Here is a 25,180-nt window from a genome sequence, read left to right on the forward strand (position 1 = left end):
TTTTGTTAGCTGCCTTTTCACTTTTTTTTTTGAGAGAGTCTCACTCTGTCACCCAGGCTAGAGTGCAGTGGCATGATCTCGGCTCACTGCAACCTCTGCTTCCTGGGTTCAAGCAATTCTCCTGCCTCAGCCTCCCTAGTAGCTAGGACTACAGATGCGTGCCACCATGCCCGGCTAATTTTTTTTTTTTTTTTTTGGAGATAGTCTCGCTCTGTCGCCAGGCTGGAGTGCAGTGGCACCATCTCGGCTCACTGCAACCTCCACCTCACCAGGCTAATTCTGTATTTTTAGTAGAGACGGGGTTTCATCATGTTGGCCAGGTTGTTCTCAAACTCCTGACCAAGTGATCTGTCTGCCTCCACCTGCCAAAGCGCCAGGATTACAGGCATGAGCCACCATGCCCAGCCTTCCTTTTCTATACATTACAAAACACAAAAGTAGGGAGCAATAGGGAGGACTCAGGTTCACTATATTGGTTCAGGAAGGAAGCAAAATAATCCACTCATCAAATATTTACTGAGCACCTAATACATGTCACGTACTATTTGGAAGCATGCAAACAGAAGGAGCAAAACAAGACAAAAATTCCTTCCCTCCACATCCTCAGTAGTGGAACAGACCAAAGATCAACCAACCAACCAACAATAAGATACAGTGTAGCCGACTGTGGAACCTGCTATGGGGAAAACAGAAACAGGGAAAGACACAGGGAGTGGTGGAGTTGCAGTGGGGGTCAGGGAAGGCCTCTATGATAAGCCAGAACTGAGACCCACTGGGGTGGGGTGGGGTAAGGAGGGAGGTGTGACCCAGTGGGTCCTGGGGAAGGACTGACCCAAGTGTGAACCAGGAGTGACGCCCACCACCACAGACCTTTCAGAACAGTAAAGGGTTAAGAGCAAGCATTCCAGGAAGAAGACTGCCTGGGTTCAAATGCTAGCTGGGCAATTATGAGCTATGAGACTCAGGGCAAGCCACTTAACTTCTCTGGGCATCAGTATCCTCAAATGAAAAAAGGGAGCAATTAACAACTAGTTTGTAAATTTCAGGGACTGAATGAATGTTACAATACCTGACACACAGCACTAGTCTAAAAAGGTTGGGTATTATTCATGCTTTCTATCCCTTCAGGAGTGCTGTGTTCTCAGAAATTAGCAAGTGACTACTGAGTACCCTGAGTTCTGGCTGAAGCACAGAGAAGCAGGCTTCTAAAGTCCTGAGGCAGTCAGCTCCCATACGCCGATCCAACCACACTGCTTGTAAGGTTTCAGATGGCTTCATCACCACAGAATAAATCTTACTAGCTTCCACTCCAGAGAAAACGTTTCTTTACTGGCTTCTACCAGAATCCAGAATCCACACTTTAGACAGCTGGCACTAATTGTTAAATTTTTTTCCCCAAGAATCACTCAACTGGCAACTTCCTCACTGCTTCATCTTATTCCTAGAAGTAGCTGAGGCTGTGTTCAGACAATCTGGCAATGAAAGAAGCCCATTCTCTCTCTCACAGGAGAGTGCCTGAAGGTGTTTTTCATCCCTTGAGGACCTTAACCAGCCACATGAAATGGGGCTGTCATATTTCAACCCATCTAAGTACCCAGCTAATTTTTTTTTAATTTAAGAAACAGGGTCTGGCTCTGTTGCCCAGGCTAGAGTGCAGTGGTGTGATCCTAGTTCACTGCAGCCTGGAAGGTGGGATTACAGGTGTGAGCCACAGCACCCTGCAAATTTTGACAGGCATTATTTGTCTGTGTAACAAGTTTTATAATTTTTACAGCTGACAACATAATTCCACTTTGGAGAACACATCCAAGGAAGTCAGTGACTCCTTTGCCCCTTCCCCAATGAAAGTAATCTGTACAAAGTGATTCACAGCAGTGTTGCCAATAAAACAGTGATAAATGGAGCTAACCTAAGTGTCTGTCAATCACTGGATGATCGAGCAAACAACAGTGTCTCAACCTGAGGAAAACCCATGTGACCAACAATAATCCATAAAAATAATAATAACAGCAATCATTTTTGGAACACTGACTATTAATGAGGTAACATACTGGAGGCAGCCAGGCGCAGTGGACCACACCTATAATCCCAGCACTCATGGGCGGGGGGCCGAGGTGGGAAGATCGTTTGAGCTCAGGAGTTCCAGACCAGCCAAGGCACATAGCGAGACCCGGTCTCTACACAAAATAAATAAAATTAGCCAGCTGTGGTGGCATGCACCTGTGGTCTCAGCTACTTGGGAGTCTGAGGTGGGAGGGTTGCTTGGCCCCCCCGGAGGTCGAGGCTGCAGTGAGTTGTGATCTCACCACTGCACTCTAGGGTGGGCAACAGAGCGAGACTTTGTCTCAAAAAAAAAAAAAAAAAAAAAAGATGTTGGAAGCTATTACATGTATTATCTCATTGAAAATTTCTTTGTGAGATAGTTATTTCTGTTTTACAAATAAGAAAACTGGGGGCTCAGAAAGGTTCAAGCTTGTGTTTCAGGAAATAAAATAATGAAAAACAAATAAAACCACACACAAGAAAGAAAGGTTCAAATACTTTCAGAAAGCTGGTATTCAAACTAGTCCATCATGCACCAGATGAGTGACCTTAGACAGGGAACCACTCTGGGCCTCAGTTTTCTCATCTATAAAATGGGGCAATGATACAGCACCCAAATCAAAAGGTTGTTGTGAGAATTAAACTAGTTATCAAATTTAAAGTACTGAGAGTAGTCCTTGGCACCCAGTAATAAATGCTATTTTCCCTGCCATTAAGCCACAGACTTCAGTCATATCAATCTACTGCTTTCTCTCTAAACACATCATGTTCTTTCACACCCTTCTTGCCTTTTTCACACGTGTTGTTTTTCAAGTCTACCACTGACTCACTGTGACTACATGCTATTAATGTGAAGCTCCTTAGAGCAGAAATTCCATCTATAGTTCTTTAGGATATGAAATGCTGTTTTGCTTGATAAATATTAAACCAAGGACCACTGCCTAAAATTGTCATTTTAATAGTTGTACTTACATGACAAAGTTCAGGGTGACTCTTTAAAATGCATTTGGTGCTCCTTTCCTGTTCATTTAAATGCTAACTTCTAAGAAAAACTAAAGGGTTAGAAAGCTTTCTTTTTTTTTTTTTGGAGACACAAGACAGTCTCACTGTGTCACCTAGGCTGCTAGGCTGGAGTGCACTGGCACGATCTCAGCTCACTGCAACCTCCACCTCGCCAGTTCAAGTGATACTCCTGCCTCAACCTCTCAAGTAGCTGGGATTACAGGCATGCACCACCACGCCTGACTAATTTTTGTATTTTTAGTAGAGATGGAATTTCGCCATGTTGGCCAGGCTGGTCTTGAACTCCTGACCTCAAGTGATCTGCCTGCCTTGGCCTCTCAAACTGCTGGGATTACAGGGCCACCACACCTGGCTGGGTTAGGAATCTGTCTTAAAAAAGAAAAGAGAGAGAGAGAGAAAAAAGGAGGTGGGTGGAGGAAAAATAATAAAAATAAAAAACAAGAAAAGATAAAGTTTTCTCCTTCCCAGTTCGCAGCTTCTCATCCTCCACCTACTCTTTTCTCACCCATCATTTACAATAATACTGACCTCAGGGCAGTTAAAGTAGTCCTTAAATACTGTATAAAATGTAAAGGATTGTTATTGCTACAAGTAATACCGATCTTGCCTCTGCCGAAGTAATTACTACCAGGCACTTGTCCAACAACATGGACAGACAAGGTTTTTCTGTTCCTTCTCCTGCACACTCCCAGGAAAAATACTGAACTTCACAGATTAGGGACCATATATAATCTCACAACTGGAAAAAGATGGACAATGTCAAAGCTATAAATAAAAATGAGATTAGCAGACAATATGAATTTTGGCATATTGGGGATCTCAGGGCTTGGGAGACTTCGGTGGTTTGCCAAGAGATAAAAACCGATCAGTTCTAGGACACTGGGTTCTCAGAAGCCTATGAAAGTCAGGAGGAAAATGTGCTTTTCAACACTTTGCCTGGGGTAGGTCTCATACCTATGAAAGAGATCTACCTACAGAGCCTATGTCATTTTCTACCCTCATTACTCTCTTCTAGTTCCAGCAAAAATCAGTTAAAATTGGTAGCAGCTTGAAGGCTAACTTAGGAGTCTTCAAAGAGGTGAAAGCAGCTATGTCATTTGGTAAATTTCCTTAGTAATGTTCAGGATTTAGAAGGAACTCCCAGAATCCATCCAACGCTATGAAAATGTTGACTGGAAGGGAAGAAATGAAGGACTGGTAGTGGTAGGGGCAGAGTAGAGAACAGTCCTGCATCTTCTCCCACCAAGTCAGCTTTCATAAAAGGCTTCCATTCCATCATTTTTCACAGGGGCGTATGGGAAGGGAATCACTCTAATAAAGTGACTCCCTTTGCTCACACAGTGCATATGGCCTGCTCATTCCGGCACGGGGCCACGCAACTCTTTGCCCCTGTGTCTTTTGTTGGAAGGCAGGGAGGCTGCCGGGTGAAGCTGGAAGCACCCAGAGAAAAAGGCTGCTTCAATACCTTTCTCTACAGTGTTGCAAATACAGTCGTAGTCATGGTAGATGAATTTAGGGAGGAATGGAAGAACAAAACCTCTAAGGTCTCTTAAATTTCCATGAAATCTTATCTGTCTGTACTGGGATTCAGAGACTAAACTGCTTTTCCAATGTTCTAAGCATAAAGTTCTTTGACTTACACTTAAAAATCGGGAAAGATTATATTTATTTAAGATGGTGGTTTTCAAACTTTTAAAAAAGTAGCAGACCCCTTGTTTTGTAAATGAAATCTTACACGGAACCTTACTATAGTAAACAGATAGATGGAGGCTCCTCTGGTTGCAGTGAGGGTGAGGGGCCAGGGGCTCTACCCTCTCAGTTTGGGACATAATATGTGTGACTTACTCCCAAACGGTTTAGAAAAAATACATATATATAGTATGTTTACACATATGGAGAAAACAGTGGTTCTCAAAGTGGGACCCCTGGAGGGGCATGAGCATCACTTGGGAACTTGTTTCTAAAAATAAAAATTCTTGGGCCCGTCTTCAAACCTATTAAATCAACTGTCGGCCGGGCGCGGTGGCTCAAGCCTGTAATCCCAGCACTTTGGGAGGCCGAGACGGGCGGATCACGAGGTCAGGAGATCGAGACCATCCTGACTAACACGGTGAAACCCCGTCTCTACTAAAAAAATACAAAAAACTAGCCGGGCGAGGTGGCGGGCGCCTGTAGTCCCAGCTACTCCGGAGGCTGAGGCAGGAGAATGGCGTAAAACCCGGGAGGCGGAGCTTGCAGTGAGCTGAGATCCGGCCACTGCACTCCAGCCCGGACGAAAGAGCAAGACTCCGTCTCAAAAAAAAATAAAAATAAAAATAAATAAATAAATAAATCAACTGTCTGGGGTAGGGCCCAGGAGTCTGTGTTTTAACCTGAGACTTCCTGGTTGCTCAGATACACGCTAAAGTTTGAAAACCACTGATACAGAAAGAATGAGAAAAGAAATATGGTGAAATGCTAAAACTGGTGAATCTGGGAAAAGGGCATAGGGAGTTTTCTGTATTATTCTTGAAACTTTTCTCTAAGTTTGAAATTACTTCAAAATAAAAATGAACAACAACAAAATTACCCTGGGACAATAAGCATGGAGATGTGGAGAGGGGACCTGGGAGGCAGGGAGGCAAATCATGAAGTTAGTGCAGGAACCACTTATGAGGTGATGTGATTTACAACTAAGACTGTAGCAGCTCCAGCGCCGAGTGAGAACAGGATAGCTGCAGTCTTCAAATATAAATCTCTTTCTTGCAGAACATCTGGGCAGCAACCATACTAACCTGAATAGGAGAGTCCAGCAATCTCTATGAAGAGGTCTTCTTCAGAAAAGCTTTCGGGGAGCATGAGGAAAGCAGTGGTCACAGCACTCTTCAGATTTCTATCAAGGGCTGCTCTAAGAGTGATATCCTCGTTCACTGAGATAATTTTCACCTGAAAGAGGCAGAACATTGGGAAGAAAAGCATTGCTCAAGCATGGGTTACACAGGCACTGGAACTATCTCAAACTCTTCCCACTGAAGATCTTGGAATATCGGTTCAGGTGACACTAAATTGTTCCTCTAATAAGTAATCCCAGAATCTCCTTGTTTTATGCCAAAGTCAAAGAAATCATATGACACAGGAAAGGATCAAAATGCCAAAGAAAACAAATATTCTTCTTACATGAGGAAACGCATCATAGGTTTAGAAAAAGAGTAAAAGTCCTTTGGAAACTGCAATATTTTTAAATTTATAATCTCACTATTGTCACTTAATTTTTTAGTCGACAGAGGCATTTTACCTCTTTATTTAGACCTCATCTGTAATCTTGGACCACATCTAGCATAGGAAGTTCATGCTCTATTTCACAATCTCTAGATACATTGATTTTGAACTTGACTAAGGAAAAATGAAAGAAAACTAGCTACAGTAGAAAAAGAATGGATTTTAGAGATAGGTATGGGCTCAAGTCCAGGTACCTACCAGCTATGTGAGTTTGGGCAAATGATTTGCATCAAAGAACTGTCACAAAGATTGACTATAATAACAAATGTAAAGTGCCTAGAATTAGTATTCTGCTTTGCTCAGAAAGAATTTTTCTCCTCAATAAAGAGTAGAAGCTTCCATCTGAGACTTTCTGCAAATCCATTAAAATACAAAGAGTGACTGGGAGTGGTGGCTCACACCTGTAATCTCAGCACTTTGGGAGGCCAAAGCAGGGGGATCATGAGATCAGCCTGGGCAACACAGTGAGACCCCATCTCTATAAAACAAAACCCAAAAAAACAAACACCTAGCCAGGCATAGTGATGCACATGTGGTGGTCCCAGATACTTAGGAGGCTGAGGTAGGAAGACAGCTTCAGTCCAGGTGGTTAAGGCTGCAGTGGGTGGCAGTGAGCCATGATCATGACACTGCACGCCAGCCTGAAAGACACAGTGAGACTCTGTCTCAAAAAAAACAACAAAAACAAAAAAAAACAAAACAATACTAAGAGCTCCAGTCTGCACTGTAGTTAAGATTCTTACTTCTGAAGACTGTAGTATAGGCTTTTTTTTTTTTTTGAGACGGAGTCTCGCTCTGTCACCCAGGCCGGAGTGCAGTGGCCGGATCTCGGCTCACTGCAAGCTCCGCCTCCCGGGTTTACGCCATTCTCCTGCCTCAGCCTCCCGAGTAGCTGAGACTACAGGCACCCACCACCTCGTCCGGCTAGTTTTTTTTGCATTTTTTAGTAGAGACGCGGTTTCACCGTGTTAGCCAGGATGGTCTTGATCTCCTGACCTCGTGATCCACCCGTCTCGGCCTCCCAAAGTGCTGGGATTACAGGCTTGAGCCACCGTGCCCGGCAACTGTAGTATAGTTAAGAGATGTGTTCAAATCCCAGCTCCATCTCCTACTAGCTCTGTGACTATGGGCATAATTCCTTATCAGTAAAATGGGGTAAATAACAGCTCATAAGGCTGCTAGAAAAATCAAGTGAGTTACTGCACACAAACCCTTCAGTGAAATGAGCTTCCTTGTGTGCACTTCTCAGTGCACAAGGCAAGAGCTTCTCTGGGCCAGGGGTTCTCATCTTTAGCTAGCATTAGCATCACCTGGAGGACTTGTTACAACATGTATTATCAGATGCAACTCCCAGAGTTCTGTTTCAGGAGGCCAGGGTGAGGGCTGAAAAATGTGCATTTCTAACAAGTTCTTAATGCCCAAGGACCACATTTTGAGAATTACTGCTCTAAGGTGTACACTTACCACTGTCAATTTGCTCTTCAGAGTGGTTATACCAATTTACACTCCCACCATAATCTTTTTAAAACATCATACTGTTTCTGACTGACTTTCTACACAAAGGAAAGGGTCTAGAAGTCCCTAATAAGGACTCCCATGTGTCTGAAATGTATCTACCATCTCTAAATCATTCGGTACTATTGACACATTTTTCACCTATTCTAGAAAACAGGGCGTAAGTTGCCTTTTGTTTGTCAAATACAGACAATTTTTGACAAAATTAAGATGGCACATAAAAGATACATGATGAGAAACTGCAAAATAAATATTAGAAAGCAAGGAAAGAAGAGAATGCTGTAGTATCCCAAGGCATAGTTTATTCTCTTCTAATTGTAAAAAACAGCATTATAAAACATGTAACTACTATTTTATAAATCAGGCTTCAGAATCTAAATTCTTTTACCTTTTTTCCCTACTTTTTTCTAAGGGAATATTTATAACATACAAACATCATATATGGTAGGTACGCCACTTGATTCAATATCACCCCCTCCTCCTTTACAATTCTGAGAACTTAATGGACCTTAATGAAGCCTTTCAGCCCTTAGGTGAGTTCAGCATTACTGCAATCATCTGCAGAGAGTAACCCATGACCAGCCAGGAACATAACTTGCCTACGGTTGCATAATGAATTGACAACAAAAATCAGGATCACACCCTTTTACTCGGCAAATTCAGCTCTGAATATTCTGAATTATTCTCATGCATTGATTTATGGTTCTATTCTGGTTAACTTATCTTGAAAGATGATTAAAACAAATTTTAAGGTCCTATAAAAACACTTATGCTTATTCCTTGAATAACTTTCCTAAACCTTACACAGTTGGCTTTTCATACCTGTGGGTTCTGCACCCATAGATTCAACTAATCACAGATGGGAAACATTCAGGGAAAAAAAAAAAAATCCACAAACTTCCAAAAAGCAAATGTAGAATTTGCCGCCACAGGCTGATTAGTATGTTGAAGGCAGGTGAATGACATGAAGTGTAAGCACAGTATTAGGTATTACCAGTCATCTAGAGATGCTCTAAAATACACAGGAGGATGTGCATAGGTTATATGCTAATACTAGGCCATTTTATATCAGAGATGTGAATCTGAGGGTGGGGGCAGGTCCTAAAACCAATCCCCATAGACACCAAGGGATGGCTGTATTCCATACTGAATTATTAATCTAGGAGGGCAACTGCCTCCTCTTACTGACAGAAAACTTAGGCCCAGAGGGGGTTAAACGACTTCTCCAAGAGATGTAGTGGCAAACTGGATCGGGATCCAGTCCCAGGATTCACCCAGTGCTCTTTCCACAACTCTGTGATGTCTCTCTACTTCCACATTCCCGTTCTTCATCCCCATTCATCACACATCCTTCTCAATAATTCTTCACCTCTCTCTTTTTGATGGCTTAGAAACCCAGTGAAATGAGGAGCTATTTTGAGATGCTAACAACTCAAAGATGCAAAGAAAAGACTAAGTTTGGGGAAATTTTCCTAGTTAACAAAATATCACTTGTTCTCCAAGGAAGTTGTTCTACCTAGGCTGTAAGAAAGCAGTCTGTTTGCTATTTAAGGTTAAGAGGGTGAAAATAAAAGCATCCTTACTCAAAGGAAAAATGTCAATTCGGAAGATTCTGCTACTGTGCTGATCTGGTTCTTCAACGAAAGGTGTACTAGGAACTTGTCTCAGCAGCACTGTTATTTGTTGTTCAGAGTGAAAAGCCAGTGAACTCTTGGGACACTGCCAGAGAGGCCTGGGAAAAGAAGAAAGTGCTCAGATTTGTGAATAGCTGTTTGTATCTTACTGGGAATGCCCCAACCTGAACTGCATAGATAACATTAGCACGACTGCCAGGGAGGAAAATCTTTACTGGAGAGAAAGGGGCATTGCTTAAAGGGACTTTCAAAGGAGAGATTTGTGAGTACCCTTCAAGACAGGAAAAAAGAGAAAGTCACATGTGGGCTCCTCTAAAACTGTCACAAGGAGAGACTACTTGAATTGTAAAGAGTGAAATTTTAATCACAAAGACCACAGCCCTACCTACTGTTCAAATACTCAACCGCCCACCAGAACTGTTCCATTCCAAACGACCAGGAGGTTTAACTCTTCTAAATAGTCATTGCTTAAGGATGAAGAAGAAACACTGAACATTACAGCTGGATGAAACCTTACTCAATATCTACCTGCTGGACTCTGGGCTCTTCGAGGACAAGCAACATGTTATCATTTTTAAAAATTCCTTTGGCATACACAGAGAAGAAACAGTTGTCTTTTGAATAAAGAAATGAATGGCTCAATCTGTGCATTTCAGACGCTAGCAGCCCAAACATTTGCTTATAGCAGGGCAGAGCCAAAACTAGTAAGCCAAGTTTTCCAACTCCCAGTTTAGGGATCTTTTATACCACTGGGGGTTTTTCTACCCACACAAAAAAATTAATCAATAAAGCTACAATACGGTGATGGCTGCACTCTGTGAATATAGTAAAAATCATTGAATTGTACTCTTTAAATGGTTGAGCTGTATGGTATGTGAATTTTATCTCAATAAAGCTGTTATCAAAAAATAGGCCATACATGGGGGCTCACGCCTGGAATCCCAGTACTTTGAGAGGTTGAGGCACGTGGATCCCTTCAGCCAAGGAGTTCGAGACCAATGTGGGCAACATGGCAAACCCCATCTTCACACAAAAAAATACAAAAATTAGCTGGGCATGGTGGCATGTGCCTATAGTTCCAGCTATTCAGGAGGCTGAGATGGGAGGATTGGTTGAGCCCGGGAGGTCGAGTAAACTGTGTTCATGCCACTCCACTTCAGCCTGAGTGACAAAGCAACACCCTGTCTCAAAAATAAAATTGAAATTAAATAAAGCTACATTACTAAAAGGCAAAATATATTGCAACGAATACATTAAATTAAAATCCTCTTAACAACGCAGCAAAAAAACCACTGCATGTCAATATAAATGCCTTAAAAACTCAAACACAATTATCTATACACTAAAAACAATGTAAAATACAAAAATCCACAATTATGTTAACTAGGAAAATAACTATTAATTATTACTTGAGAGGTTTCTTGGCTTAAAAAAAGATTGGTCACAATGCTATATTAAACACTTTAAATTCCATGGTTTTTCACTTGGGAAAATATTAATAACCTCAGAAACTTAAGGTTGTACTGAAAATAAAATTAGGGTATTACATCAATTATGAGATAAGTTAATGGTAAAGTATGACAAAAATTTAACTTACACTCAACTTTTCCCAGAAAGTCCATCTTTTTAAGCAAGATACTCATAAATATATTTGGAGACAGGGTCTTGCTCTGTTGCTCAGGTTGGAGTGCAGTGGCAAGATCTTGACTCACTGCAACCTCTACCTCCTGGATTCAAGTGATTCTTCTGACTCAGCCTCCTTAGTAGCTGAGATTACAGGTGTGCGCCACCATGCCTGGCTAATTTTTCCATTATTTAGTAGAGACGGGGTTTCGCCATGTTGGCCAGGCTGGTCTCGAACTCCTGACCTCGGGTGATTCCCCGACCTAGGCCTCCCAAAGTGTTAGGATTACAGGCGTGGTAAAGACTTAAATTGTTAGTGATTGAGAAATTCTATTTCAATTTGTAAGATGCAAGACAATTCTGGGGCTTTAGACAACATAATTTAATGTGACTCCTTTTAAAACACATAAACATAAAGAATTCATACTCATATTCTCATAATTCTTTCTTAAGATATTTACCCACTTTCTTGTCCAAAATACTACCACCCTCTTTTCATTAGATTTATCAAGTCTGATTAATATTTGCTGCCACCTAGAGGTGGCAGTTTGTTTAAAATCATTATCATTATAGGTGGTAGTTTGTTTAAAAATCTTTATCATTCTGGTTAACAGTGATTTCCACATGTTGAAAACTGGGAGCAAGGTGGAAGAGAGAGTTAATTTGCCCATTTATCATTCTCAATTAAAAAAAAAATGTTCAACACTTTCAAATGATTTTATGATACCCTAATTTTCTTGTGCTAGAAGCACAAAAAGCCTTAGAAAATAATCATTGATATTAGTAACATTTTCTTCTCCAAGTCAGCTGAGAAATGCAGAGTTTTGCATGATATGAGCATGGCTGCTACTACTTGTCTTGAATTGCTGTTTTTGTTTTACAAGGATATAACAGTTAGATAAAACCTGAGGTCATTTCCAGTGCTTACATTCTGAGATTTCATGGCATTTCAGGTTTCTAAAGACTTTTTTAAAATTTTGAAATATTCTAAACATGAAGTATAATGCAAAGAATAATACAACATTTTAACATTCAATTTTTATCTCAAAATAACTGAGATAAGCAAAGGCACAGAGAGAAGGGAAAGATCATTTTCTGAGTGTCTACTAAGTACCAGGCATTTCAGAACCCTCTGAGGTCAGCGTCATCAGACTCATCTGCAGATGCAAACACCCTGAGGCTTAGGGAGACTGCCAGTGGTGCAGGGTCACAATATCAGCAAGCATCAGAGCTGGGATCCTAACCCTACATCTGTTGGATTCTGAAACACTGCGCTCTTCCCAGCACTACTACTCTGCTTGCAATATTCCTTTTCTTTTTTTTGCAATATTCCTTTTTTTTTTGAGACTAGGTCTCACTCTGTCACCTAGGCTGGAGTGCAGAGTGCAATGGCACAATCTCAGCTCACCTCTGCCTCCCAGGTTCCAGCCATTCTCCTGCCTCAGCAGCCCGAGTAGTTGGAATTACAGGGGCATGCCACAACCCCCAATTAATTATTGTATTTTTAGTAGAGATGGGGTTTTTCCACGTTGTCCAGGCTGTTCTCAAACTCCTGGCCTCAAGTGATCTGTCTGCCTCAGCCTCCCAAAGTGCTGGGATTACAGGCAAGAGTCATGGCACCCGGCCCTGCTTCCAATTTTCAACACCTTTGTGGACCTTTATTCTACAGATAAATTAACTGAAGTTCAGAAAGATAAAATAAGATGTCCAAGTTTATGTAACAGCTAATGGGTGGCAGGACTGAATATGACTCAAGGCTTCTAATTTGATGTCCATCAAGCTACATATTTTGTTTTTGTTTGTCTTGAGACAGAGTCTCGCTTTGTCACCCAGGCTGGAGCGCAGTAGTGCAATTTCAGCTCACTGCAACCTCCACTTTCTGGGTTCAAGCGGTTCTCCTGTCTCAGCCTCCCGAGTGGCTGGGATTACCAGCGTGCGCCACCATGCCCGACTAATTTTTGTACTTTTAGAAGAGACAGGGTTTCACTATGATGGCCGGGCTGGTCTCGAACTCCTGACCTCAAGTGATCCACTCACCTCGGCCTCCCAAAGTGCTGAGATTACAGGCGTGAGCCACGGTGCCTGGCCCATCTTTTGCATACTTAAAAAAAAAAAAAAAAAACCCTTGGAAATAAAATATTTACAAATTTCCAATTGCTCAATTATGAGCTTTACTAGTCATCCAACTTAGAAATGAGAAATTTATCTGTATAGATAAGAAATTTCAGTAAGCCTATCATTTCTGGACTTTAAAAATGTTTTTAATTAAAGTAAAAGTTACAGTGAAGTGCACAGATTTTAAGGGTATGTTTGATAAATTTGTCCATGCATATTCCTGTGTAACCCCTGCCCGGATCAAGTGTTTCTGGACATTTTAAGGAGCTACACTATAAAACTGTAAGCCCAGGTGCAAGGCAGGAGAATCCTGACAGCCCATGCACATCAATAAAGAGATGTTTATTACACAAATCAGTGAGCTAAAGCTATGGAAATCTGTCATTTTTCCCGTAGATAGCTACAGAAGCAGCACATCGCTGTTGGGGGAGACACTCGATAACAATCCATCGCCCTCTTGTGGAGCCTGGGACCCTCTCACACACAATGAAAATCTTCCTTATAGTAGGAAGCGCAAGATTAGCAACTCTAACTGTTTAACATAGTTCTCAAACTGTGGCAAGACCCCTTCTCAGAATACAGACTGATTATCTGAAAAATAAAAAAAAAAAAGAAGAAAGGTGACATTGCAAATACTCGTTAAAAGTTTAAGTTCTCTCCCACTTTTTTTTTCCTGTTTTGTGTTTGTTTCTTGTTTCTACTAAAGCCCAAGGAGAAGTCTACTCCCCATAGCCTCCTCCACCTGTGTCCCAAAAGAGCTAAGACAATAGAGAAGGCACCACCACTGGCCTGAGAAAGAGAATAAAAGGGATGGGAACACCAGTCCCTTGGAATGACTACTTGGTGCATTCATTTACTCAAAGGTTACTTAAGCATCCCACGACCCAGGCACTGCCCTTTGGATGCATTAGTGGACAAACAGTACCTCCGTGGTACATGTCCTAGGAGACAAGGTGACTGGGTGGTGCTGAGAAAGTCTCCACTGAGGCATTAGGCACCTCCTCTGCCACTCTCCCCCAGCCCAAATGGGTCAACTTGGAGCCCGATCCAGTCACTGGAGAATCTTGAATGGGAGGGCAGCAGGAGGGAGAGTGGACTGTGATCCGGCTTCTACTCCCAGCACTTCTGACTCCAAATGTGGGTGTCACACCAACCAATTATCCAGCCCTCCAGACACCAACTGACTGTCCTACAACTAAATTCGATTCTGACCCTAGCTACCTGGAGTCAGAGTCAGATCCCACAGGTTACGAGCTCAGTTCCACAAGCCTCCCCCACTTCAGACACCAATCATAAGTCCAGGTTGCCTGTACTCTGATTGTTTACTAGAAAGGGATGGGGGCTACTTCCCCTTTCCTCTGATTTCATAATTTGCTAGAATGGCTCACAGAGCTCAGGAAGGCATTTTTTTTTTTTAGATGGAGTCTCACTCTGTCACTCAGGCTGGGGTGCAGTGGCATGATCTCGGCTCATTGCAATTTCCATCTCCCAGGTTCACGTGATCCTTCTGCCTCAGCCTCCCCCAGTAGCCAGGGTTGCAGGGATGCAACACCACGGCCAGCTAACTTTTTTGTATTTTTAGTAGAGATGGGATTTCACCACGCTGGCCACACTGGTCTTGAACTCCTGACCTCAAATGATCCACCCACCTTGGCCTCCCAAAGTACTGGGATTACAGGTGTGAGCCACCGTGCCCAGCCAGGAAGGCACTTTACTCGCATGTACTTGATTATTATAAAGGACACAACTCAGGAACCACCAAATGGAAGAGATGCTTGGTAAGATACGGGGTAGCAGAAGGGTGTGGAGCTCCACGACATCTCCGGGCACAACACCCTCCCAGCACCTTGATGTGCCTACCAACCCAGAAGTTCTCAGAACCCCTTTGTTTTTTATGGAGGTTCCACTGCCTATACATGACTGATTAAATCACTGGCCATTGGTGATTGGCCCAATCTCCAGCCCTTCTCCCCTCTGTGAAGGTGGGAATGGGGAGCCTGAAAGGTCCAGCCTCTTATCACACGTCTGGCTCCCTGGCAACCAACCCTATCCTGAATCCTTCTAGGGGCCTATCAAGAGTCACTTCATTAGTATAAACTCAGATACAACTGAAAGGAACTTGTTATGAATAATAAAAGACACTCTCATCCCTATCACTCAGATATTCCAAGGGTTTTAGGACCTCTGAACCAGGAGCCCAAGGAGAAAAACCAAATACATATTTCTTCTTATATCACAATATCACGAGAATATGTGGATATTATTTGACAATAAATTTTATAGGGAATAGGAAGAGTCAGAAACTCATTTCTATTTCCAGAGTTCCATCTCACTGCAATCACAATGATCAAAGTAAGGTTAGGCTCAGAGAAGAAAGGTATCCCTAACTATGTAGCCTGTAAAACACTCACCGGTTTTTGGAGTCGTCCAGCAATGTATAAGTTATTCCAGTTGAGGAGATCTTCAATCAGAATATTAGTGCTAATAACTCCATATTTGATAAGCTGAAGGGAAAAATGGCACAAAAAGGAGCAAAATACCATGATATTGCTTATACAAGTACAAAATATAAGGAAATATATAAAATTCTTGATCAGAGCAGTACCTTGATTCCAAAGCCACTCAAAACGCCTGCCTGGTGAAAACACACATCTCCACCAAAACCTTTGAGAGGTTTAGTGCCCAAGACTGATTTGGCCGTTAGGGTATCTGAGGCGAGGTTGAAACTGCCTTCACAGGATTATAATAGTAAGAGAAGTCCAGCGTAGCTGACTCCATCTTGCTGCCAGCCTCACAGGCTGGCTATCCAAGCTCATGCCTGGGCGTAGGTCAAGCCAACCAAGGGGGAGGAATATAGTTTATAGTTTAATTTTGAAGCAAGGATGACAATAGTCCCTCCCTAAAACTGTTTCCCTCCCCAGTCCAGAGCTGAAATCACCTTTGTAAAACTATTGAAAGTCCAAAAGATTAGGGTTATGGGAAGAGCCTGAATTCTGCTAAAATGTTGGCATAGCTTCTATGATGTCTTACTGCTCAGGAGACATGTGTCCAGAGGTCACAAGACTTGTGAGTTCTCCAATTAATCCTATAGATAACATCACTACTGGAGAACCTAAGATTGGTCTTTTGGGATGTTTTCAGGCATTTGCATTCTGGCAACTGACTGACCCCACCCAGAACCACCATGACTCAACACTCAATGGGTCCCGTTGCCCCTCCCCAACCAAAAGGCCCACTCCGCCCCTGAGAACTGTTTTCCACACCTGTATGATCGCATCCCCAACCAATCAGCAGCACCCATTCCCTAGTCCCCTGCTCACCAAACTACCCTTCAAAAACCCTAACTTCCAAGCTTTCAGGGAGAGTGATTTGAGTGACAATGCCAGTTCTCCTGTGTCCTCACGTTAATGTTAAACTCTTTTTTTTTTTTTTCTGAGATGGAATCTCACTCTGTCACCTGGAGTGCAGTGGCGCAATCTCAGCTCACCGCAACCTCTGCCTCCTGGGTTCAAGCCATTCTTGCACCTCAGCCTCTTGAGTAGCTGGGATTACAGGTGTGCAGTACCACGTCTGGCTAATTTTTTGTATTTTTAGTAGAGACAGGGTTTCATTATGTTGGCCAGGCTGGTCTTTTTTTTTTTTTTTTTTTTTTGAGACGGAGTCCCGCTCTGTCACCCAGGCTGCAGTGCAGTGGCCAGATCTCAGCTCACTGCAAGCTCCGCCTCCCGGGTTCACACCATTCTCCTGCCTCAGCCTCCCGAGTAGCTGGGACTACAGGCGCCGCCACCTCACCCGGCTAGTTTTTTGTATTTTTAGTAGAGACGGGGTTTCACCGTGTTAGCCAGGATGGTCTCGATCTCCTGACCTCGTGATCCGCCCGTCTTGGCCTCCCAAAGTGCTGGGATTACAGGCTTGAGCCACCGCGCCCAGCCCAGGCTGGTATTGAATTCCTGACCTCAGGTGATCCACCCACCTCGGCCTCCCAAAGTGCTGGGATTACAGGCATGAGCCACCGCGCCTGGCCTAATTAAACTCTTTACTGCAATACCACAGTCACAGTGCCTGTCCACGCGACAGGCAGGAAGAACCCACCAGGGAATTACAAAATGACCATTATTTCAACTTAGGTCCATGGGATGTTTAAGATGGAATGGCTCTTAGATGCTATCTAGTATTGGTCCTCAGTGGATTGGGAGTAAAAAAACTGGTCCTTCCCCAAAGCCAGTTTGAGAAGTGATAATTTAGTTCATGTTCTTCATTTGAGAAATAAAAAACCTACAGCTCAGAGAGAACAAATGACATGCTCAAGGTGGCACCAGTAGTAGCAGAGTCAAAACTAGGTCCCAGAATTGCAGTCTGCTCTTCCAATGCTCTTTTAATTACAAAGTACAAGAAATTTTCCTTTAATTAAAAGTTTTCACTGACATCGTTTACATAGTGAATTTCTCTTTTGCTATTGACTGTTTCAAACACTTCTGTAATTACAAAGCAACATCCAAAAATAAAACTTCTTTACTCATGCTAAGAAAAGAAATTATAGTTCAGCCCATTTCTATTTTTTTTTTTTTTTTTTGAGACAGAGTCTTACTCTGTTGCCCATGCTGGAGTGCAGTGGCATGATTTTGGCTCACTGCAGCCCTGAACTCCCTGGGCTCCAGTGATCCTCCCACCTCAGTCTCCAGAGTAGCTGGAACCGCAGGCATGCACTATCATGCCCGACTAATTTTTGTATTTTTTTGTAGAGACAGGGTGCACCATGTTGCCCAAGCTGGTCTTGAATGCCTGGGCTCAAGCAATCCACCCACCTTGGCCTCCCAAAGTGCTAGGATTACAGGCATGAGCTGCCGTGCCCGGACAGTTAAGCCCATTTCAATAATAATTTGCATAAATCCTGTAGATTTCCCAGGTTACAAAGTCCCATTTGCATAAACAAGTATCTTCAGACCCACTTTGCTGAACTTCAGTATCCAAACAGCCTTCTCAAGCTGTAAATATATAAAAAGCAGCTACAAATTGTCAACTAAAAAGTATGGTCTTTTGGCATACAATTACACCCAAACATTTGGTTACTGGAACTTACAATATTGCTTGAAAATTACTAATTAGAGATAGGTTTGGCATATTAACTGTGGAGAAAGAACAAAGCTAAGTGTTCTGCATGACTCAAGTGGATATAGAAGGCTGTACTGAGTGTCAGCCTTTTTCCCCCCAACTCCAGCAGCAGCACTGCAGAAAGCCCTTCTAGCTGCAGTCAAGTAACCACTGGGAGGTAACAGAAACACCACGGGCCTGGAAGTCAGGGGACCTGTTGCAAACTAGTTGCACGACCTTATGGAAGTCATTTCCTCTCTTTGAACTTCAGTTTCCTCAACTGCAAAACACAGGCAAAGCAAGGCTGGATCTCAACCAGAAAAGCAAATATATGGCCCAAGGGATATGCAGACATTACCAGTCAATCACAACACTCACTCCTTAGCCAAGTTCAGACAGACCTTCAAATCCTTCTCAAGTCAGTACTCCAACCTCCTGCCCTTTAAAGCGTGGGCCTTTGACCAGTGGCACCGGCATCACCTGGGAACTTATAACAAACGTAGAATCACGCCTATAATGCCAGCACTTTGGGAGGCCAAGGTGGGTGGATCACCTGAGGTCAGGAGTTCGCAAACAGCCTGGCCAACACGGTGAAACCCCACTCTACTAAAAATACAAAAAATTAGCCAGGCATGATTACAGTAGCGGGTGCTGTAATCCCCGCTACTTGGGAGGCTAAGGCAGGAGAATCGCTTGAACCTGGGAGGTGGAGGTTGCAGTGAGTGGAGATTCCACCATTGCACTCCAGCCTGGGCAACAAGAGCAAAACTCCATCTCAAAACAAAAGAAAAAAAAGCAGAATCTTGGCAGGGCATGGTGGCTCACACCTGTAATCCCAGTACTTTGGGAGGCCAAGATGGTCAGATTGTTTGGGATCAGGAGTTCGAGACCAGCCTGGGCAACATGGCAAAACCCTGTCTCTACAAAAAATACAACAATTAGCCAGGCATGGTGGTATGTGCCTATAGTCCCAGCTACTTGGGAGGCTGAGGCAGGTAGATGGCTTGAGCCCGGGAGGCAGAGGTTGCAGTGAGCCAAGACACCGCCACTGTAATCCAGCCTGGGTGACAGAGCCAGACTCTGTTTCAAAAAAAGAAAAAAAAAAAAAAAAGCAGAATCTCAGGTTCCATCTCAGACCAACTGAGTCAGGATCTGCATTTAAATGGCATCTCCAGGTGGTTTGATGCCTGTCAAAGTCTGACTGCTCTGAGCAATGAGTGGCACAGCTGGCACAGCAAGTGAAACCCATATGTCATCCCTGCCCAGGGAAGCTCTAGGAAGCATCTCATTTAGACCCTACTGATCCTTGCAGGTTGGGGTTCTGCTTAGCTCTTGACAGCTCTCTCGGAGACTGGGATGCTTCAGCTGAAAGACAGTTCAGCAAAGTTCCTGCTGTCAGATGACCCACCAGCAGGAATCCAAGCAACTTACCTGCTCTCCAACACCCACTGTCAAATTCCACCCATCTCCTAGCACCAAGAGGTTCCTGTCTATCACCTGACACACATGCTCCCAATCACCTGTGTTATCTTCTTCACTTCCAACTTCTTTCTGGGGGTATCTGCCCCTCTTTCTAGATAAAATCAGTCTCCAATCTGACCCTAAAATGGCCTGCCTATTCCTCCCACTGACCAGACCAATGATTCCACACCAGCAGCTTCAGCACTGCTTGGAAAGGTGTTAAGGGATGCAAATCTTCAATCCCCACCCAAGACCTAGTGATCAGAACTCTAGGGGTGGGGCCCAGCAATCTGTGTGTCCAACAGACACACAACCTATGGGATTCTGATGTACACTAAAACTTGAGAACCACTTGGCCAAAGACAAAAAAAATAAAGTCAGTCTGGCCGGGCTCAGTGGCTCACGCCTGCAATTCCAGCACTTTGGGAGGCTGAGTCAGGCAGATCTTCTGAGGTCAGGAGTTCAAGACCAGCCTGGCCAATAGGGCGAAGCCCTGTCTCTATTAAAAGGTGGCATACCCCTGTAATCCCAGCTAACTGGGAGGCTGAGGCAGGAGAATCACTTGAACCCGTGAGGCAGAGGTTGCAGTGAGCCAAGATCACACCACTGCACTAAAGCTTGGGCGACAAGAGCAAAACTCCGTCTCAAAAAATAAAAAAAATTTAAAAAGTCAGTCACACGCCACCAGTTAATGGGAGATGAGGAAGGACTCCAGTCCCTGCTCTGTCCCCAAGTTCAAGACGTCTGGCAGGAGTGTGAATGTTCCCTGATTATAAGAACATACATACTATAAAAACATACATATTTCCTGACTATAACAACGTCCAGCAGGAGTGTGAATGTTTCCTGACTACAAGAACATACATATTTAGCTGGTGCTCTAATAATCCAGGTTAGTAACTAGCCAAGTTAAGACAAAGGCCAGCAGTCACTTACCCTACCATCACACATGATCAATGAATTGTAGTAAACTCCAGCGCCATAGTTATTCTGGATGGATGTGATAATCTTGGGCCCTAAAACTTTTAGGAAAGAGTAGTGTCTCCAATTTTTCTTCAGGTTCTTTGAATGCCACGCGACAGGGTCATCTACTGTGAACACAAAGTCCAGCATAGCATTCTGTGGAGTGAAGAAAAGACAATAACTTCAGTATTAATTCCTAGAAAGGCAGCAAGAGAGCATGGAAAAGCTCTAACATATTATGCAATTATGATCAACAGTCAGAAGGCCTGGTGCTGTCATCAGAAACGTGAGCGAGTCTGTGGAACCAATTTGAGCTTCATTTTCATCAATGTAATAACAGCAAACACTTCTTTAACATGTGTTGTTGTGCCAGCATTCTTTAAACACTTGATGGATAACATACGCAGTCACTCCATTTATCCTCAACACAACCCTACAAGGTAGCTACTGCTATTATCTCAATTTTATAAGAAACCAACGCACAGGGGATGATGCTCTTCGCCCAAGGACACAGAGCTTGTGGGTGGCAGACCTAAGTGGTCTGGCTCCAAACTGTGTATGCTGTACCACTGCACTACACTGCCTTTCACAAATGTAGCTAAATGTGCTCCGCTTTTCTTCCAGATCAAATTAGCACCATCTGGATAAACTCTATGAAATATTTTATAAAAGGAAGTCAGTTATTTTATCTCTTACCCATTCACCAACCACTCATTGAGTACTTATAATGAGCTCTGACAGGCCCTAGGGTAGAAGTATAGAGCTCAGAGTCTACTGGAGAGAATAAACAAATTATCACTACATTGACTTCATAGAGGAATGCAAAATGTACTAAATGCACTCAGAATTGGGATCAGATCAGGAGCACAGGAGGGAGAAATTCTCCTAGAGATGACAAACCTGAGTCTTGAAGGACATGTGAGTTAAACAGACTTGCTGGAAGCACTGGGGGAAGCACAGGGAAGGGTAGGGAGCCATGTTGGAGGAAAGTGCTCTGTGGATATGGGAGCCGGCATGTTCTGGAAGCTGCCGTTAGATATGACTGAAATAGAACACATTTATGTAGTGGAAGATGAGATCAGAAAGGGAGGCTGTTTGCCACACTAGAAAATTTTCCTGCAGAAGAGCTGACTGGAGAGAAGGGGACTAAGGGAGTGGGGGGAATTAGATCTGAAGCCATGGCAAGATTCCAGGTAAGAAATGAAATTATATTAGCTAAGGCGCTAAGGATGCGGACTGATGTGAGAGAGATTTAGGTGTTGGAATCTACAACTTGTTCACTTGAATGTAAAGAATCAAAAGTGAGGGAATGGGAAGGAAGGACCTTGTCTTGCAGGAAGTCCCAGGTCTACTCAAAGGAAAACCTCCATGGCAGAATGCAGAGGTCGCCATCAGGAGGCTAACACCTGCTCTACCACAGTGTGACTCTACAGACCACTGGGGACACTTAAGATTTGGTGGCGAGGCAGGTATGGAATAAACATGTTTTTAAAAAATGTGTAATTATGTTAAGGTATATTCAGAAAAAATAACTAGCCTATAATATAATTTCTCATATGCTGCCAATTTAAAGAAAAATACTAAATAGTAGTATAAGAGGGAAACAGAGAAAATCCAAGCAACAGTATAGATGGCCTCACCAGGAAGTGAACAGGCAGGATGTTAATCAGAAGACAGACTACAGTCAGGTATCCAGACGCAGGGGAACCAATTAAAACTTGCACACTGAATTCTGCAAATCACAAGGAAAACTGTACCCTTACTGAGGCTGTGCTGAGCCAACTCTGAAAAGTAACAATGCCTAGTCTCAGACCCTTGTTAAATGTGCTGAGCGAGGGTAAATATACTGGTCACGCACTAACTTTTGTTGTTAGTTACTTTCACTGCACCTGCCCGGGCCCTACAACCAGTTCGCCAGTTTCCTGAAGTCAGAAGATCATTTTGCATTTTCTCCTACATTTATAGAGGCGACTCTCAACAAACTTGGCTGCGTATTAGAATCACCTGGGACGTTTCTTAAATTCCTGAAGCCCAGGTCTCATCCCAAACCAATTAAATCAGAATCTCCATCGGTGGAACCCGAGTATTAGGATTTTCTTAAAAGCTCCCCAGAAAATTCTGATGTCCAGCCGACTGAAAACACTGAAAGAACCTGATAACTATTTCCTTTCCTTTCTTCCACTTGCCCCTGCAGCAGCTTTTCCTTCTGCCTAACTGCTTCTCCTGCTCTAGACCCACGTGGATTCCTAAGTATCCTTCAACACCTTCGCTTCAACTCGCGCTGTCGTTATACTAGGAACGCAGACCTACGGTTCACTCTGCTAGTGGACACGTGGAGTGTGCAGAGCGGACAGGCAGCTCTCCGGCTCTGAAGGAATCGAGGGCAAAACGGGACTCGTGAGAACAAGACAGTTCCCCGTCGTGGGGCTGACGGGGACTGCCCGGGCTCACCTTCTGGTCTGAACTGGGCCCTGCCTGGCGGTACACCCCGGAGCCGTAGACGAAAGCCAGACTCAGCTCCTCGGGGAAGTGAGACAGGATCTTGCGGAACGTCACCCCCGAGCTCTGCAGGGCCTGCAGCGCCATGGGGTCGAAGCTGACAGGGGACCCTCAGCGCAGCAAGCCGAGGACAACTGGGCGGGCAACAGAAACCGGGTAGGCGGTTTAGGATGGGAAATGGAAGTCGGAGACCGGCTCGAGGGACGCAAGGCTGAGTGTGGGGTGGGACGGCAAGGATTGGGGCGTTGGGCCACGAACATCAGCGGCGGCAAGACACAGCAGGCTTAGCCTAGCGTGTGCGGCGCTCGTACCGGCCGAGCTTCCGTCCCTTGCTACGCCCCACGCACGCACACGCGCTTCCAAGACGCAAGAGGCGGTGCTCGCCTTAGTGTGGGGAACGTGACGGCTTTGCATTGTCCCCTCGTGGTCGGAGGAGTGCTCTACAGGCTGGCAGCCTCGGTTGCGACCTGGACGAATGGGCGGAGCCAAGCGTCACGCGACTCCGCGGCCCCTGAACCTTGATACCCACTGTACTTCTCTCTTCAAACCATGGTTTAAAGAATTACTATAAATCGTGAGCGTATTGAAAGTTTTTAAATGAGGCGACACTCACATAATATAGAACTAGCCGTTCTGAAATGGACAGAGTAGTAGCATTTAGTACCTTCACAATATTGTGCACCCATCATCTCTCTAGTTCCAAAATTGTAGATTTCGAAGATTTAAAAAAACACAAAATTAAAATGATGCCCAGTCCCACCATGTAGAGAATACCACCGTCAAGATTTGGCCGAGACTTCTTCGCGTTAAGGCCCTTTTCAAATACAAGGATGGATATGGGAGTGCGTGGTAAAGGACTGCACAGACGTTCTCTGATACTTGCATTTAATTTCAAAAGTGGATAAGAGTTTTTGCCCCCTTGCCTTGGGGATTGGTCTCACAAAGAGTGCTTCAAATGCAGCTTCTGGAGGAAACAGGACCCTAGGAGTAGAAAAATCTTAGAGCGCTCCTCTTTTTTTTGTATAACTAGAGAAACTTGCTGAAGATTACCATTCAGAAGGTGGTTTGACTTCCAGGACAGAAGCTTTTTCAGCTACCCTCTCCTTCCTCCCTGATATACACTACCTCTCAAAAATAATAGAGATAGTAATAACTAACATTCAGGTAATGTTGACACATTTTCACATGCACTTCTCACTGAGTCCCCTCTAGTGCCCTGTGGCAGGAGAGCCTTGGTTTTACTGATGGCCAAGCTAAGGCTTAGAGAGGTAAAGCCAGGTGCTTAGGATCACATCAGCCAGTGGCAAAACTAGAGCTAAACCCAGGTCTGGCTCCACCTCTGCGATTTTTTCGAAAATTCTGCTCTGTCCTGGAAGGGTTTTGAGCAGGGACTTACATAATCCACATGTTAGCCTGAATTAGGGGGGACTAATCAGACAGCTGTTATCATAGTTGCCCCGTGAACTGGAAACGGCTAGGCCAAGGTCTTAGAAGCAAGGATGGGATTAAATCAATGGCAAAAATGATTACTTGCACTCACGCTCTGGGACTGCAATGAGATGAAGAGATTTGAGCTGCCTGCTGCCCTGCAGGAACTCGGGGTCTATAGAGGAGAGGAGACAGACCTGCAAATCAGAGTAGAATTTGAGTAATGCAGCCGGGTACCCAGTGCAATGCGGGAGTGTAATCTCCCTCCAGTGGGAACGTCAATCATTTCTGGCTGTTCGGGAAAGGGACCAGAAGAGGTTTCACAGGGATGGCATTTTGGGCCAGGCCTGGAAGCTGGGTAGGAGTTTATCAGGCAGAAGATAGCTGGGAAAGATTCTACCAAGAAAGAAATGATAGGACTCAGTGACAATAATAATAATAATAATAATAGGTGTCATTATTAAGCACTTACTATGCCTAGGCACATTTTTACTTATTTGGGGTTTTTTTTGTTTTTGTTTTTGTTT

At 43.8% G+C, this 25,180-nt stretch overlaps 1 protein-coding gene across 4 annotated transcripts in view; it reads right to left on the minus strand.

Moving 5' to 3' along the window:
- Nucleotides 1-23,585, minus strand: part of TAMM41 (TAM41 mitochondrial translocator assembly and maintenance homolog) — a 60,116-nt gene extending 36,531 nt beyond the window's left edge. For 2 of the 4 annotated variants that reach the window (XM_033210702.1, XM_033210701.1), the window contains exons 1-4: nucleotides 23,178-23,585; nucleotides 20,700-20,882; nucleotides 15,623-15,715; nucleotides 5,841-5,991 (exon numbers count right to left, since the gene is read on the minus strand). In XM_033210702.1, the coding sequence (XP_033066593.1) occupies nucleotides 5,841-5,991; nucleotides 15,623-15,715; nucleotides 20,700-20,882; nucleotides 23,178-23,312 (562 nt within the window). In that variant the 5' untranslated portion in view covers nucleotides 23,313-23,585. Of the gene's footprint in view, nucleotides 1-5,840; nucleotides 5,992-9,422; nucleotides 9,572-15,622; nucleotides 15,716-20,699; nucleotides 20,883-23,177 lie in introns of all 4 variants that reach the window. The other 2 variants (XM_033210704.1, XM_033210703.1) reach the window with 2 other exon arrangements.
- Between the last annotated feature and the right edge of the window lie 1,595 nt (nucleotides 23,586-25,180).

The sequence above is a fragment of the Trachypithecus francoisi genome, unplaced genomic scaffold (assembly GCF_009764315.1).
Source record: "Trachypithecus francoisi isolate TF-2019V2 unplaced genomic scaffold, Tfra_2.0 Lachesis_group0, whole genome shotgun sequence".
Lineage (NCBI taxonomy): Eukaryota > Metazoa > Chordata > Mammalia > Primates > Cercopithecidae > Trachypithecus > Trachypithecus francoisi.